Source organism: Pristis pectinata, chromosome 4 (assembly GCF_009764475.1).
Source record: "Pristis pectinata isolate sPriPec2 chromosome 4, sPriPec2.1.pri, whole genome shotgun sequence".
Classification (NCBI taxonomy): Eukaryota; Metazoa; Chordata; class Chondrichthyes; order Rhinopristiformes; family Pristidae; genus Pristis; species Pristis pectinata.
In genome coordinates this window covers 59,525,774-59,543,547 of record NC_067408.1, presented here as the reverse complement: position 1 = coordinate 59,543,547, position 17,774 = coordinate 59,525,774, and the positions used below count along the sequence as shown (strand labels likewise).

At 43.0% G+C, this 17,774-nt stretch overlaps 1 protein-coding gene across 1 annotated transcript in view; it reads right to left on the bottom strand.

Moving 5' to 3' along the window:
* Window positions 1-7,671: 7,671 nt before the first annotated feature.
* The window catches only part of LOC127569519 (succinate--CoA ligase [ADP-forming] subunit beta, mitochondrial-like), an 83,229-nt gene continuing 73,126 nt past the window's right edge, over window positions 7,672-17,774 (bottom strand). Inside the window, exons 10-11 of the mRNA XM_052014242.1 lie at window positions 12,989-13,077; window positions 7,672-8,948 (exon numbers count right to left, since the gene is read on the bottom strand). Coding sequence (XP_051870202.1) covers window positions 8,874-8,948; window positions 12,989-13,077 — 164 coding nt within the window. The 3' untranslated portion in view covers window positions 7,672-8,873. The remainder of the gene's footprint in view (window positions 8,949-12,988; window positions 13,078-17,774) is intronic.

Genomic DNA, 17,774 nt, shown 5'->3' with positions numbered 1-17,774 from the left:
GGATAATGTAAGAACTAGAGTTTAAGGTCTTAAATTGGGAGAGGGCTGATTTCAACAGTGAGAGTAGATTGGGAGAAGCTTCTAGTGGGAAAAATGTCCAATCAGTGGGAGACATTCAAAGATGAGATAATAAGAGTTCAGAGTCAGCATGTCCCTTTAAGAGAAAGCAGCAAGAATGCTAAGATTAGGGAACTTTGGTTAACAAAGGAAATTGAAGCTTTGATCAGAAGTAGGAAGGAAGTGTATGTCAGGTATAGGCAATTGGTTTCGAGTGAGCCCTTTGAGGCTTTCAGGGCTTTTAGGAATGTAAGAAAGAAATTAGGAGGGCAAAAAGTGGACATGAAATCATCTTGCCAAGCAGGATTAAGGAGAATCCCAAAACCTTTGATAAATATATTAAAAGCAAGAGGGTAGCTAAGGAAAGAGCGAGTTCCTTACAGGACCAAAAGGGAAATCTATGCGTGAAGCATGGGGGTCTGAGTGGGGTCCTGACTGAATACTTTTCGCTGGTATTCATCAAGGAGAAGGAAATAGAGGATGAAGAGTTGGGGGAGAGGTACGCTGATATCTGGAAAATGTCTGTCAGGTCGGAGAAAGTGTTAAAGATATTGGTGCATATCAAGGTGGGTAAATCCCCAGGGCCTGACAGAGGAAATGGTGGAATCAGATACAATCACTGCATTTAATATTCATTTAGACAGGCTTTAATAGGCAAGGTATTGAAGGTTACAGTCCTAATGTGGGCAAATGCGATTAGTATAGACAGGCAAAAAGGTCAGCATAGACCTGGTGAGCTGAAGGGCCTGGTTCTGTGCTTTACAACTTGGTGACTCTAAATCATTTTCAAATCCCTTATCAGTTCCAGAAACTCATCATGGATTTTAAATATCCAGTGTGTTCCAAATTAAACATTCCTTTGCAAAGTACACACATTTATTTGGTTGGAATTGTTTATTTATATTATTTAAAACATTCCTCCAGTTTTCTCAACTTACCTTCTCCCAAAATTGTATTTAGTCACTCATCTATTCATTACTAAGTAACCATCCAGTTGAGATAACTCTCTTCCCTGGAGAGGTGTTGCATATATATTTACAATTGTCTAAGAGAGTAAATTGATACTCTAGAGTTCTTGTGAAATTATGAAACTTACAATGAAAATGTTTACTTCCCTTTATTTTCCTCTTTTCTTACTATTAGAACTTATAAATAATATATAAATCATGGAATGTGTTTTCAAAGACAATCTCTAGGATTTTTCCGAGATAAAAGTTTGTAAGTTGGATGATGAAAATGAAGGGTGTCGACCCAAAATGTCGACTATCCATTTTGCTCCAAAGGTGCTGCCTGACCCGCTGAGTACCTCCAACTTTTTGTGTGTTGCTCCAGATTCCAGAATCTGCAGTCTCTTGTGTCTCCAAGGTTTGTAAGTTAATGTGAACAACTATTTGGCTTTGTGGGAGTGTTACTGAAGGTGGGCGAGCATTGAGTCTGAAGGAAAGAGTACTTTTGACCTCAACCTCCCCCACCGAAGACACATCAATTTCTATGATTTTTTTTCTGGGAAGTTGACTGTCTGACCACACAGAAGCCATCATCATCTTTATGAGATATGGGGATTTGAAAGAGGTAATCGGTTCAGAAGTCTGATTGCAGTGGGGAAGAAGCTGTTCTTAAGTCTGATTGTCCAGGCTTTCAAGTTCCTGTATGTAAGTTCCCTGAAGGTAGAAGAGAGAATAGGGAATGGCCAAGGTGGCAGGCGTTCTTGACGATATTGTTAGTTTTCCTGATGCAATGCACTGTGGAGATGGACTGGTTGGAAGGAAGTGACGAGCCTGTGATGGACTGGGCAGTGTTTACCACTCTCTGCAGGTTCTGTCAGTACAGAGCAAAGCAGTTGCCATACCAGGCTGAGATGGAACCCATCAGGAAACTTTCTAGAGCGCATCTGTAGAAGTTCACGAGAATCCTTGTGGACAAACCGAATCTTCTCAGATGCCTAAGAAAAGCACATACTCTAATGTGCTTTCTTGATCACCGCATCAGTGTGGAGGGACCAGGTGAGGTTGCTGGTGATATGGATGCCAGGGATGCCAGGCTTGTAATCCAGAGTTCACTCCTATGCTCAGAGCAAGATTTCTCTGCAGAACAAAGTCTACGTAGGCTGCATGTCAGCAAGACAGCCTCACTGACATGTGACTTCCTGTGAGCTGAAATACAGATTCAGACATTGCTGGACTGCTGCTAGGGGATGTTCTCACAGTCATTAAGGAGGTCACCCAAACTCCATACTCAAAGACTTCCCTTTCAGAATAGAGGAGCAGGCAGACTACGCTGCTGGCATTGTAAGTATTCAGAGACTGGACTCCAGTCCTTAAAGAGTCCTCCATGGGAACCTTCTGCCAGAAGCACCAGCTGACAGCCCTGGAAGATGTCTGTGCCCATCTTCTACACAGAAGACATTTATATAGCCTAGTTGTCCTTGTACACAAATAACTGGAGGGTAACATCCAGATACAGCAAGTGATTAGCAAGGTAAATGTTATGTTGGCCTTTATCATAAGAAGATTTAAGTACAAAAGTTGTCATTTTCTAACACTTGCTCCGTAACCTTCTATGCCTACGCGATTCAAGTGCTTGTCGAGACACTTCTTAAATGTTGTCAGTGACTCTGCTTCCACTACTCTCTCCGGCAGTGCATTTCAGGTACTCACTACTCTCTGGGTGAAGAAGGTCCCCCTCAGATCCCCTCTAAATCTCTTCCCCTTTACTCTAAATCTATGTCCGCTAGCTTTATTCACCATTGATAAGGGGAAAAGTTTCATGCAGTCTACCCTATTACCCCTTATAATTTTATATGCCTCAGTCATGTCCCCTCTTAATCTCCTCTGCTCCAGGAAAAACAGACCTGGCCTCTCCAGATAACTGAAACACTCCAGCACAGGCAACATCCCAGTGAATCTCCTCTGCACCTTGTGCAGCATTATCACATCCATCCTATCGTGTGGTGACTGGAATTGCACACACAGCATCCCTGCTCTTGTATTCAATGCCCCACCTAATGAAGACCAGTATTTCACATGCCTTCTTAACCACATTATCTACCTGCACTGCCACCTTCAGGGATCTTGTCTTAGAGACTGATTCCTTTAATGTCTGAAAATCTATCAAGGGAAATGCAGCCCACACAGAAAAGTGATGCTGAGGTAAAAGATCAGCCATGGCCCTAGCGAATGTCAGAGCTGGTGTGAGAGACTAAGTGAACTGCTCCTGGTTCTATTTCTTAAGTAGTACAAAATCTGAACAGTTTCGTCTCAACCAAATCTCTATTTCTGCATTTTAAGTACAGCGAACACTTGAGGGATTGTGATGGCCAACTGCAGAAGGATTTTTTTTTTACATTTTGAGGCATTGGGTAACCAGACACTGACAAAAGTTGGTGTGGACAGGGAGTGAGTGATCAGAGCTTAGAAAATGGTACAGGTAATAATTCTAGATAAGCTAAGATATGGACTGTGAAGGACACTGACAATTAAACTATAGAATATACTGCAGTTTCTGGGGTGTACAAACTATACTTCACAAACCTCATGCAGAAGGAAACATGGCAATGTGGTAATTAGACTGGCCACAAAACAGAAACATGCATTCATGGGTACTGAATGTCAACAATTTGCATCGAAAAACTTGGTTATCAAGCATGTTTTTGCAGAAGTGAACTACTTTATTGAATGCAATAACTGGTTTGATAATGCATATTCAAATAAATACTCCAACTCTAGCCCACGAGGCTTAAACATCATATTGCAGAAGTATCTTCCAATATACACAAGGGTACATTTCAAGCATTTTTTCCCAAATATCAGTAATTTTGTTTTATTGAGTCAAAAAATACAGCAGCAACATAGTTGAACACCAACCTCTTTTGCAGAAAGGATCATTTTTCCACTTCATCACCAAATAATGGATGAATCATTGATTAATAAAAATTGTCCAGGAGGATGTTAGCAAAGTTCATTAATTTTGGTGCTTTGCAGAGGAAGAATATGTAAAGACTCAAGGCTTGACTGTTCAAATGGCTTCCATAAAATGCCTCCAAAGAAAAATTGTGTTTGTTATGAGTACATGTGCATAGTTAGTGAGGTTTTAAACAGTAAGCACAGGTTACTGAGTTGGATGGCAGGTTATGGAAAGCATGGATCATTTCAGACTTGGTGATGCAGTTATGTTTCAGCATCAACCAGCTGAACAGGAACCGTGGTGTACAAAGGCTGTAATAAATCTAGTCAAGAAAAGAAAAGCTTACAAAAAGTTCAGAGAGCTAGGTAATGTTAGAGATCTGGAAGATTATAAGGCTAAAAGGAAGGAGTTTAAGAAGGAAATTAGGAGAGCCAGAAGGGGCCATGAGAAGGCCTTGGCGGGCAGGATTAAGGAAAACCATAGAACCATAGCACAGTACAGCACAATACAGGCCCTTCGGCCCATAATGTTGTGCCGACCTTTAAGCCTCGCCTAAGACTATCTAAACCCTTCCTCCCACATAACCCCTATTTTAAAATCCTCCATATGCTTATCTAGCAATCTCTTGAATCTGACCAATGTACCTGCCTGCACTACCACCCCAGGCAGTGCATTCCATGCCCCAACCACTCTCTGGGTAAAAAACCTTCCTCTGATATCTCCCTTGAACTTCCAACCCATTACTTTAAAGCCATACCCTCTTGCATTGAGCATTGGTGCCCTGGGAAAGAGGCACTGGTTGTCTACTCTATCTATTCCTTTTAATATTTTGTACACCTCTATCATGTCTCCTCATGATGAGGCTCTACGGGGCACTAGTGAGGCCTCATTTGGAATACTGTGTGCAGTTTTGGGCCCCATATCTTAGGAAGGATGTGCTGATGTTAGAAAGGGTTCAGAGGAGATTTACGAGGATGATTCCCGGAATGAAAGGGCTTACATATGATGAGTGTTTGTCGGCTCTTGGACTGTACTCACTGGAGTACAGAAGAATGAGAGGGGACCTCATAGAAACATTTAGAATGTTGAAAGGACTGGACAGAGTAGATGTGGTCAAGCTGTTTCCCTTGGTGGGTGAGTCCAGGACCAAAGGGCAATCTTAGAATTAGAGGGTACATGTTTAAAACAGAGATGAGGAGAAATTTCTTTAGCCAGAGGGTAGTGAAATTATGGAATTCTTTGCCACATACAGCAGTGGAGGCCCGATCATTGGAGGCATTTAAGGAGGAGATAGATAGGTATCTAATTAGTCAAGGTATCAAGGGATATGGGGATAAGGCCAGAAATTGGGGCTAGCAAGGAATAGTTTTTATTTCATTTTTTTTTCCCTTTCTTTTTTTCTTTTCCTTGGCTCATGGAGCAGACTTGATGGGCCAAATGGCCTACTTCTGCTCCTTTGTCTTGTGATCTTGTGTTCTCATCCTCCTTCTCTCCAAAGAGTAAAGCCCGAGCTCCCTTAGCTTCTCCTCATAATGCATACTCTCTAAACCAGGCCGCATCCTGGTAAATTTCCTCTGCACCCTTTCCAACGCTTCCACATCCTTCCTATAATGAGGCGACCAGAACTGGACACAGTACTCCAAGTGTGGTCTAACCAGAGTTTTGTAGAGCTGCATCATTACCTTGCGGCTCTTAAAATCGATCCCATGGCTTATGACTGCTAACATCCCATAAGCTTTCTTAACTACCCTATCCACCTGTGAGGCAACTTTCAGGGACCTGTGGATATGAACCCCCAGATCCCTCTGTTCCTCCACACTACCCAGAATCCTGCCATTAACTTGTACTCCACCTTGGAGTTTGTCATTCCATAGTATATCACATCACACTTCTCTGGATTGAACTCCATCTGCCACTTGTCAGCCCAGCTCTGCATCCTACCCCCTCATCCAAGTCATTAATAAAAATCACGAAAAGCAGAGGTCCCAGAACCGATCCTTGTGGGACACCGCTAGCCACAGCCCTCCAATCTGAATGCACTCCCTCCACCACAACCCTTTGCTTTCGACAGGCAAGCCAATTCTGAATCCGCTCCGCTAAGTCTCCCTGGATCCCAAGCCCTCTGACCTTCTGAAGAAGTCTACCATGTGGAACCTTGTCAAATGCCTTACTAAAATCCATGTAGACCACATCTACTGCACTACCCTCATCAATCTGCCTGGTCACCTCCTCGAAGAACCCTATCAAGCTTGTGAGACATGATCTGCCCTTCACAAAGCCATGCTGGCTGTCCCTGATCAGAGTATGATTCTCTAAATGCCCATAGATCCTATCTCTAAGAATCCTTTCCAACAGCTTGCCCACCACAGACATAAGGCTCACTGGTCTATTTATTCCCTGGACTATGCCTATTACCTTTTTTGAATAAGGGGACAACATTTGCCACCCTCCAATCCTCTGGTACCATTTCCGTGGACAACGAGGACTCAAAGATCCTAGCCAACGGTTCAGCAATCTCCTCCCTTGCCTCGCGGAGCAGCCTGGGGAATATTCCATCAGGTCCTGGGGATTTATCTGTCCTAATATTTTCTAACAGCTCCAACACATCCTCTTTCTTGATATCTACATGCTCTAGAACATTAACCTTACCAACACTGTCCTCAGCATCATCAAGGCCCCTCTCCTTGGTGAATACTGAAGAGAAGCATTCATTGAGAACCTCACCCACTTCAACAGCTTCCGGGCACATCTTCCCACCTTTGCCTCTAATCGGTCCTACCTTTACTCTCATCATCCTTCTGCTCTTCACATAAGTGAAAAATGCCTTGGAGTTTTCCTTAACCCTACTTGCCAAGGCATTCTACAAGTATGTGAAGAGCAAGAGGATAAGACATGAAAGAATAGGACCTACCAAGTGTAACAGTGGGAAAGTGTGTATGGATCCGGAGGAAATAGCAGCGGTATTTAATGAAGTCTTCAGTATTCACCATGGAAAAGGATCTTGGTGATTGTAGTGATGACTTGCAGCAGACTGAAAAGCTTGAGTATGTAGATATTAAGAAAGAGGATGTCCTGGAGCTTTTGGAAAGCATCGAGTTGGATAAGTCACCGGGGCCAGCTGAGATGTATCCCAGGCTACTGTGGGAGGCAAGGAAGGAGATTGCTGAGCCTCTAGCGATGATCTTTGCATCATCAATGGGGACGGGAGAGGTTCGGGAGGATTGGCTGGTTGTGGATGCTGTTCCTTTATTCAAGAAAGGGAGTAGAGATAGCCCAGGAAATTATAGACCAGGGAGTCTTACTTCACTGGTTGATAAGTTGATGGAGAAGATCCTGAGAAGCAGGATTTATGAACATTTGGAGAGGTATAATATGATTAGGAATAGTCAGCATGGCTTTGTCAAGGGCAGGTCCTGCCTTACGAGCCTGATTGAATTTTTTGAGCATGTGACTAAACACATGGATGAAGGGAGAGCAGTAGATGTAGTGTAAATGGATTTCAGCAAGGCATTTGATAAGGTACCCCATGCAAGGCTTATTGAGAAAGTAAGGAGGCATGGAATCCAAGGGGACATTGCAATGTGGATCCAGAACTGGCTGGTCCACAGAAGGCAAAGAGTAGTTGTTGAAAGGTTGTATTCTGCATGGAGGTTGGTGACCAGTGGTGTACCTCAGGGATCTGTTCTGGGACCCTTACTCTTTGTGATTTTTATAAACGACCTGGATGAGGAAGTGGAGGGATGGGTTAGTAAGTTTGCTGATGACACAAAGGTTGGAGGTGTTGTGGATAGTGTGGAGGGCTTTCAGAGGTTACAGCGGGACATAGATAGGATGCAAAACTGGGCTGAGAAGTGGCAGATGGAGATCAACTCAGGTAAGTGTGAAGTGGTTCATTTTGGTAGGTGAAATATGATGGCAGAATACGGTATTAATGGTAAGACTCTTGGCAGTGTGGAGGATCAGAGGGATGTTGGGGTCCAAGTCCATAGGATGCTCAAAGCAGCTGCATAGGTTGACTCTGTGGTTAAGAAGGCATACGGTGGAATTGTGGAATTCATCAATCGTGGAATTGAATTTAGGAGCCGAGAGGTAATGTTGCAGCTATCCAGGACCCAGTCAGACCCCACTTGGAGTACTGTGCTCAGTTCTGGTTGCCTCACTACAGGAAGGATGTGGAAGTCATAGAAAGGATGCAGAGGAGACTTACAAGGATGTTGCCTGGATTGGGGAGCTCGCCTTATGAAAATAGGTTGAGTGAACTTGGCCTTTTTTCCTTGGAGCGATAGAGGATGAAAGGTGACCTGATAGAGGTGTACAACATGATGAGAAGCATTGATCGTGTGGATAGTCAGAGACTTTTTCCCAGGGCTGAATTGGTGGCCACAAGAGGACATAGGTTTAAGGTGCTGGGGAGTAGGTATAGAGGAGATGTCAGGGGTAAGTTTTTTACTCAGAGAGTGGTGAGTGCGTGGAATGAGCTGCTGGCAATGGTGGTGGAGGCGGATACAATAAGGTCTTTTAGGAGACTCTTGGATCGGTACATGGAGCTTAGAGAAATAGAGGGCTATGGGTAAGCCTAGTAATTTCTAAGGTAGGGACATGTTCGGCACAACTATGTGGGCCGAAGGGCCTGTATTGTGCTGCAGGTTTTCCATGTTCTATATCAGCGCTGAAGTTTGGAGTGAAACTGAATGTGCATGCAAACTTTAAATAACATAGGTAATCATTTAAAGACTTACCCCTGTCTGCACAGCATGCCAAACAAAACAAAATGCCTAACAACATTGTGCTATAAGTCAACCTTATGTGTACAATATTGAAACTTGGCTAAGAGGGGTCCCTTCACAAAGACACAAGGGATTTAAACAAAATTTTGTGAAACACCACAGGAATTTATTTATTTAATAAGCATCTCAAACTGGCAGCTGGAAATGGACATCCACTTGGACCTCCTTTGCCAATGACATGATTTCTGAAAGCTTTACAACCTGCAAATAAAGAGGAATCTTTAAAAGGCTTCATCTAATAAACAATTTTACTTTGGACAAAGTACAAAGAGAAAATGATTATGGAAAACTTAAAATAAAGTTAAAAAAAAGAATCAGTTCTCAACAACAATCCTACGACAAACCGCGTGTTTAACCTTACAGGAGTTGGGACCTGGGATGAGAGCGGGAGAGTTTAAAACAGGTCGGTCTTGGGGATTGCTTGTGAATTTCACTTTACAGGAATTTTTTAAAAAAGTTTGCTAATTATTAATTAATAATTGATTGGCTAATTAGCTAATTAACAACAGCCAATAAAAAAAGGTAGGGTCAAGCAGAGTGGCTATTATGAGATTGGGGCAGAAGAATGGAGCTGAGGCTCAAGAGGCTTCAGTGTGAAGAGGCTGAGTAAGTAGCCCAGGTACTGGAAGTGTAGCACTATACTATAGTGAGGATGCACAACTAAGGTTTTATATTGCTGTTGATCCTTAGCACTTGATTCACTGTAGGCAAGATGGCAGTTAGGGAAGTGGAATGCTCCTCCTGCAAGATATGGGATGTCAGGGAACCTCACTGTCTCCCTGAAGACAACATCTGTGGCAAGTGCACCCAGCTGCAGCTCCTGACAGACTGGGTCAAGGAATTGGAGCTGGAGTTGGATGTACTGGGATTATCTGGGAAACTGAGGGCTTCATAGATTAGACTTTCACTAAGATGGTCACACCCAAAGTACAGGCTTCAGATAGATGGGTGACTACCTGGAAAAGTAAGGGCAATAGACAGACACTGCAGGGTTCCCTTGTGACCATTCCCTTCACTAACAGGTATACCTCTTTGGATAGTGTTGAGGGGGATGTTCTTTCAGAGGCTAGCAGCAGTAGTCTGATCCTCAGTAGGCTCTGAGGATCAGAGGAAAAGGGTGCAGTCAGACAGGGATATAGTGATAGGAGACACAATAGTGAGGGGGACAGACAGGAGATTGTGGCTGCAGAAATGCCAGGATGGTGCATTGTCTCCTGGGTGCCAGGGTCAAGGATGTCTTTGAGCGGCTACAGAGAATTCTTGCGAGGTGAGTGAACAGCCAGAGGTCATTGTAGTGTTGGTACAAACAGCATGAGTAGAACAAGGGATGTGGTTTTACAGAATTAGTACAGGGAGTTGGGTAAGAAGTTAAGAAGCAGAACCTTGAGGGTAGTGATCTCCAGATTACTCCCAGTGCCACCTGCTAGTGATGTTGGAAATAGAATGATAGACCAAATGAATTGGTGGCTGAGGAGCTAGTGCAGGGGGCAGGGATTCAGGTTCTTGAACCACTGTGATCTCTTCTGGGGTAGAGGTGACCTGTGCAAGAGGGATGTGTTGCACTTGAACCAGAAGGGGACCAATATCCTTGTAGGAAATCTGCTAGTGTTACATGAGAGGGTTTAAACTAGATTGGGGTGGGGGGGAGAGACTCTGAGCAGGAGCAAGTCATGGGATAAAACAGTAGCCAGCAAGAGCAAGTTTAGTAATCAGGATAGCCAGGGGCACAGTAAAGGCAGGGAAAGGAATACCCAGTTAAACTGCATTTATCTCAATGCACGAGGTTTGACGGGTAAGGTGGACAAACCCAGAGCGTGGATTGGCTCTGAACACTGGGATGTTATAGCCATAACAGAAACATGGCTGAGAGAAGGGATGGTAGCTCTGTATTCCAGGATACAGATGCTATAGGCAGGATCTAGCAGAGGTCGATTGGGTGAGCCTGTTTGAAGGAAAAACGATGAATGGCAAGTGGGAGACTTTTAAGAGTGTGATAGCAAGAGTCCAAGAGCAGCATGTTCCTGTTGGGGGTGAAGGGTAAACCTGGCAAGTTTAGGGAACCTTGGCTGATGAGAGATATTGAGGCTATGGTCAAGAAAAGGGAAGCATACATTGGGTTTAAGGAGGTTGGGGATGAGTGAATCCCTTGATGACTACAAAGAGACGAAGAATACTCTGAAGAGGGCAATCAGGAGGGCAAAGAGCAGGTATGAGATGGATCTGGCAGCTAAGGTTCAGGAAAATCCCAACAGGTTCTATAGCTATATTAAGAGTAAAAGGGTAGCCAGTGTTTACTGAGGAGAAAATCATGGGTGCTCAAGAGATGAGGGAAACGGGTGGATATGTTTTGGAGGACATTTGTATCACCAGGGAGAAGGTAATCGCAGCCTCATAGCACATTAATGTGGATAAATCCCCAGGGCCTGACTGAGTGCAACCTAGGACTTAGTGGGAGGCTAGAGGAGAAATTGCAGAGGCCCTTGTGGAGATTTTTGCTTCATCGTTGGGCACTGAAGTTCCCAAAGATTGGAAGGTGGCTAATGTTATCCTCTTCTTTAAGGAAGATAGCAAGAACAAGCTGGGAAACTACAGGCCGGTCAGCCTAATGCCAGTAGTGGGGAATTTACTGGAGGGAATTCTGAGGGACAGGATCTACCAACATTTGGATAGACAGTCTGATTAGGAAGAGTCAGCATAGCTTTTTTAAATGCATTGGATGCAAATGAACAAGGCTTGATCAGTAAGTTTGCAGATGACATGAAATTAGGTGGTGGTGTTAGTGAAGAAGGTTATTGTAGATTACAGGGGGTTCTTGATCAGTTGGGGAAGTGGGCTGAGGACTAGCAAATGGATTTCAATATGGAAGTGTGAGGTGATGCATCTTGGAAAGTCAAACCAGTGTAGGACAATGAATAGGAGGACACTAGGGAGTGTAATGGAACAAAGGGACCTACAAGTGCATAGTTCATTGAAAGCAGCATCACTAGAGGGCCTGAGTTATAGGGAGAGGTTGGCCAGGCTAGGTCTTTATTCCTTGGAGCATAGGAGAATGATGGGTGACCTTGTAGAGGTTTATAAAATCATGAGGAGCATAGATAAGGTGGATGGTAGCAGTCTTTTCCCAAGGTAGGGGAGTCCAAAACTAGGAGGCATAGATTTAGGGTGTGAGGGAAAAGACTTAAAAGGATAACTTTTTCCACACAGGGTGGTGAGTATATGGAACGAGCTGCCAGAGGAAGTGGTTGAGGCAGATACTATAGTATCATTTAAGAAGCTCTTGGATAGGTACATGCAGGGGTGGGGCTTAGAGGGTTATGGGTTGAACACAAAATTGGGACTAGATGGGTGGGCACCATGGTTGGCATGGACTCGTTGGACCGATGGGCCTGTATCTGTGCTGTATTGCTCTGACTCTAAGTTGGTTAATTATTTTAGAGAGCTCTTCTTTGCTTTCTCATATTTACATACAACATCGGAAGAGATCATTCAGCCCATCCTGGCTGTTAAAGCAGCAACTCAATCCAGTTCCCCATTTATTTCCCTGTAACCTATTCTCCCTGTCTCTCATGCCTGACATTTCCCCACCCATGGGTAATTTACAGTAACCAATTAACCTCCTGACCAGCACAAATCTAGCATGTGGGAAGACTCAGTGGAAATGCATGCAGCCACAGGGCAAATGTGCAAACTAACAGACAGCACTGAAGGTCATGATCAAACCCAAGTCGCTAGAACTGTGAGGCAGCAGCATGAATTACTGCACTGTGCCATCTTCCTTGTCATATAAGATAATGCTGGGGTCACATAAATCATTACTCTCCTGAATTCTGAACTTAAACAAATGAATGGACTATATGCTATACAAAGTTTCATATTTTAAAGAAAATAAATTGGTTTGGGAAACCTAATATTCAAATGGAATTTTAAAAACTCAACGAAGGAATGGGCAAAGAGGCAGTGATGAAATGGGGACAATCTCAAAACTACACAAGTTTAAATGAAAGTGTTCCTGATGTTTAATTGTTGCTAATATTACAGAAATAATTATTCCCTAGAGCATGAATGTCCTGATTATGATATTAATAGAACAGTCTGCAAGCTAGAAAAACTGCAGAACAAATCAGCTGTGGAACATTTGGTCAGGCTGATCCCAAGTCAGTGAAAAGAATCTGCTTTCAACACATTCAATCCATTGCCTATTGGGATACAAGGAATGATTTGTTTCCCCATTTCTTGCTTACCATTTTAGCAGCTTCATCTAAGTCATCACAGCCTAGGATCTTGAGATTGCTGGCAGCAATCAATGCTTTGGCATCATCAACTCGCGTGCCTGTGAGAAGATAATGGACACTGAACCATTACCACACTTTTCCCTAAGAAATATTGATTTACATTTGCATAGAGCTTTTGACAACTTCAGGATGTCCCACAATGCTTTACAGTCAGCTAGATACCTTTGAAATATTTATTACTAGTTCACAGAATGCAAGTGTCATTGGGAAGGCTGATCACTAACTGCTTCCGAAACTGAGTGGCTTGTTAGGCCATTTCTGGGGGCAGTTGAGTCAATCACATTGCTGCAAGTCCAGAGGAGCACACAGGTCAGCAAAGAAAGGTTTCCTTGTTTGAAGGACAACTGTTGTACAGTCTAGTTTAAACTACAATCTGACAGTACCCTGGTTACCATCAATGCAGCTTTTTACTCCAGGTTTACTAAATCACAAATTTAAATTACCCATCTGTTATATGGAATTCAAATCCATATCCTCAGATCTATAAGTTAGGCCACTGCATACCAGTCCAATAATTTAGCCACTATACAGGTTTCCACTGTAATGCAGGAAATGCAACATCCAATGAGTGCATATGACAGGGCAGGTGATTGATAGTGAGGAATAAAACCTTAGACCAGAGGGAGTTAGAGGTAGTCTGGCCAGTTGGGCAAATGGAATTTAACTGAGTGCTAGGCAATGCATGTGGGGAGATGCTGCAGTGTAAAGGAATATGTTTCAGTAAGGGTGAAAGCCAAAGGTAAAAAGTACAGGGAACCCTATATATCAAGGGTTGGATAAAGAGAAAAAAGGAGGATATAGCAGGTTTAGAGAACTATACTACAGAAATATAGAAACTGTCAAGAGTATAAAAAGTGTAGGGTGACAATTAAAAAGGAAATTGGGAAGGCAAAGAGGGTTCATGTATCAATGGCAGACAGCAAATCTTAAGGAGTTTTGAGTATATTAAGGACAAAAAAATAACCAGGGAAAGAGTAGGGCCCATTATGGGCAATGGGGGTAATATGTATGTGGAACCAAGAGATGTATTGTGTGTAATTCTGGTTGCCCCATTACTGGAAAGATGTAAAAATTTTTGAAAAGGGTATAGACGAGGATTACTGGGATGCTGCCTGGATTAGAGGATATGAGCTATAAGGAGAGGTTGGACAAATGTTTTCTTTTGAGCATCGAAGGCTGAGGAGAGACCTGACAGAAGTTTATAAAAATTATGAGAAGCATAAATAGGGTAGGTGGTCAGAAGTTTTTTCCCAGGGTAGAAATGTCAAGTACTAGAGGACAAGGGGGAAGGTTTATAGATTTGCGGGGGAAGTTTTTTCTTTAAAAAAGACAGTAGCAGGCACCTGGAACAGGCTGTCTGGGGTAGTGCTGGAAGCAGATACAATAGTGGCATTTAAGAAGCTGTTAGACAGACACATGAACATGAAAGAAATGGAGGGATATGGATCATGTACAGACAAGAGATTACTTTAATAGTGGCATCGTGTTTGGCACATAGTGGGCCAAAGGGCTTGTTCCTGTGCTGTACTGTTCTATAGAGGAGAAGTCTTAAATTAATACTTTCAGTTTTCACAAAGGGAATGGATTTTGTAGTTGGAGAACTCAGTGAAGGGGAAGGTGAAATTCTAGTGCAAGTCTTCATCAGTAAGGAGGTACTCTATGCCTTGGTGGGTTTACAGGTGGATAAATCCCCCGGACTGGATGAGATTTATCCCAGGCTGATGTGGAAGGCAAGTGAAGAGATTTCTGGGGCTCTGGCTGAGATTTTTAAATTTTCACTGCCACGTGAGGTAGCAGATGACTGGAGGATGGCAAGTGTGGTCCTCCTTTTCAAGAAGGGCAGTTGGGAAAAGGCTGGTATTTAGATCTGTGAGCCTAATATCAGTAGTAGGGAAGGTTTTGGAACAAATGCTGAGGGACAGGATTAATGATCTTTTAGAAAGGCAGGGACTGATCACATAATGAAGGGTATAGATAGGATGGACTGCAGGAAAATGTTGCCCTTATCAGAGGCAGATAAAACTAGAGGATGTACCTTCAGGTAAGAGGGAAGGGATTCAGAGGGGGACCTCTTTTACCTAGGGTGGTAAGTACTTGGAATGCACAGAGTGGAGTGCTGGAAGCAGAGTCTCTGGCAGCATTTAAGCAGCATCAAGATGAGCACTTGAATTGCCAATGCACAAAAGGCTACATAGAGGCCAAGAGCTGGAAGATGGGATTAATACAGATGGGTGCCCATTAGTCGCTGTGGATGTGGTGGGCCGAATGGTGATTGACTCTATAAGTTATAAAATGGAAGATTATTGCCAGCCTTGGATAATTAAGGAAATAAAGGAAGGCATCAAACTAAAAGCTCATACATACAAAGTCACTAAGAGCAATGGGAAACTGGAAGATTGGGAAAACTTAAAAGCAACAAAGAACCACTAAGCAAGCAACAGAGGGAAGATAGGTTGTAAAAGTAAACCAGCACAAAATTAAAAACAAATAGTAAAAGTTTATACAATTATAAAAGTGGAAAAGGGTGGCTAAAGTAATCTAGAGCCCTTGAAAGATGAGAAGGGGGAATTAATCTTGGGTAATGCAGAAATGGCTGAGGCTTTGAACTATTGGCCTACTACTGCTCCTATTGCTTATGTTCTTATGGTGTGAAAATCCAAGATCTTTGGGTTCCTTATGTCCATTATTCTCAAATCAGATCAATAAGGTGGTTAAAAAGGCATATGGGATGTTTTCCTTTCTTAGCCAAAGCAAAGAATACAAGTGTGCTTGAACTGCTTATGCCACTAATTAGATCTTCTGTATACATTAAAGGAAAGACGTGATTGCACCAGAGAAGGTTTAGAGGAGATTTACGAGGATGTTGCCAAGGCTGAAGAATTGTAGTTGTGAAGAAAGGTTGGACAGGCTGGGCCTAACTTCTGCAGAAGAGGTTGAAGGCAGAATTAATTGAGGTGTTTTTTTTAACAAAAAAGTCTCATTTAAGATGCAGATATACAGGCAGATTAAGGAAAGGTGTAAAAACAGCAGAGCTGTTGCAGTGGGTGACTTCAACTGGACCTAGTGTTGGAAAATGAGCCTGGCCAGGTGTCTGACCTTTTGGTGGGAGAACACTTAGGAAACAGCTAGCTTAAAACTTAAGGAGTTGTGATCACTATGAATAAGGAAAGGCATGGACTTTTCAAGGAAGTATTAAATTGGGGGAGGGCAAATTACAAGATTGTTAGACTGGAGCTAGGGAGAGTTGATTGAGAACAGCAGTTTTTGGGCAAGTCCACATCTGACTTGGAGGGTATTTAAAAACCAACAGCAGAGAGTACAGGATGGGTATCTTCCAGGAAGGAAGGGCAAGGATGGCAAGGCAAGGGAGCCTTGGATGACAAGGGAGTTTATGAATTTAGTCAAGAAGAATAAGGATTAGGATGTGTGTGAGGTCCTAAATGAGTACTTTGCATTGGTATTCACCAAGGTGAAAGACATGGGATTACAAAGATCAGTGTGGGGTATGTTAATATGCTAGGGTACTTTGAGATAAGGAAAGAGGGAGCGTTGGGTCTCTTGAAGAATATTAAGGTGGATGTCCCCAAGGTCTGATGGGATGTACCCCAGGTTATTGAGAGGCAAGAGATAAGATTGCTGGGACCTTGACCAAGATCTTTGTGTCCTCTCCAGCCACAGATGAGGTATTGGTTTATTATTGTCACTTGTATCGAGGCACAGTGGAAGAACTTGTCTTGCATACCGATCGTACAGGTCAATTCTTTACACAGTGCAGTTACATTGAGTTAGTACAGAGTGCATTGAGGTAGTACAGGTACTGATGAGTAGCTAACGTTGTTCCATTATTCAAGAGAACTGGGGATAATTCTGGAAATCATAGACTGGTCAGTCTCACGTCAATGGTAGGGAAATTAACGGAGAGGATTCTTAGGGATAGGATTTATGAACATTTGAAGAAGCATGGCCTAATTAGGACAGTCAGCATTGTTTTGTGCAGGGCAGGTCATATCTTACAAACTTGATTGAGTGTTTTTTTGAGGAGGTGACAAAGGCGATTGTAGAGCAGTGGATGTAGTCTACATGGATTTGAGTAAGGCATTTGACAAGTTCCCTCATGGTAGGCTCATCCAGAAGATTAAGATGCATGGGATTCATGGTAAATTGGCTGTTTGGATTCAGATTTGGCTTGCCCATAGAAGACAGAGTATTGGTCATCGGGTCTTACTCTGGTTGAAGGTCTGTGATTAGTGGTGTTCTGCAGTGATCTATACTGGGATCTCTTCTGTTTGTGATATGGTTTGGATGAAAAAGTGGATGGGTGGGTTAGTAAGTTTGCAGATGACAAAGATTGGTGGTGTTGTGGATAGTGTAGAAGATTGCCAAAGGATACAGCGGAAGAGAGATCAGTTGCAGATATGGGTGGAGAAATGGAAGATGGCGTTTAATCCAGTCAAATGTGAGGTGTTGCACTTCAGGAGATCAAGTGTGAAGGGGAAGTGCACAGTTAATAGCAGGACCCTTAAGTGTTCATGTACAGTGGGATCTTGGGGTCCAACTCCCAAGTTCCCTGAAAGTGGCTGCACAGGTTGATGCGATGATAAGGTATATGGCATATTTGCCTTTATTAGTCAAGGCATTGCGTTCAAGAGTAGTGTTGCAGCTTTATAAAACTCTGGTTAGCCCACATCTGGAATATTGCATTTAATACTGGTCACCCCATTATAGGAAGGATGTG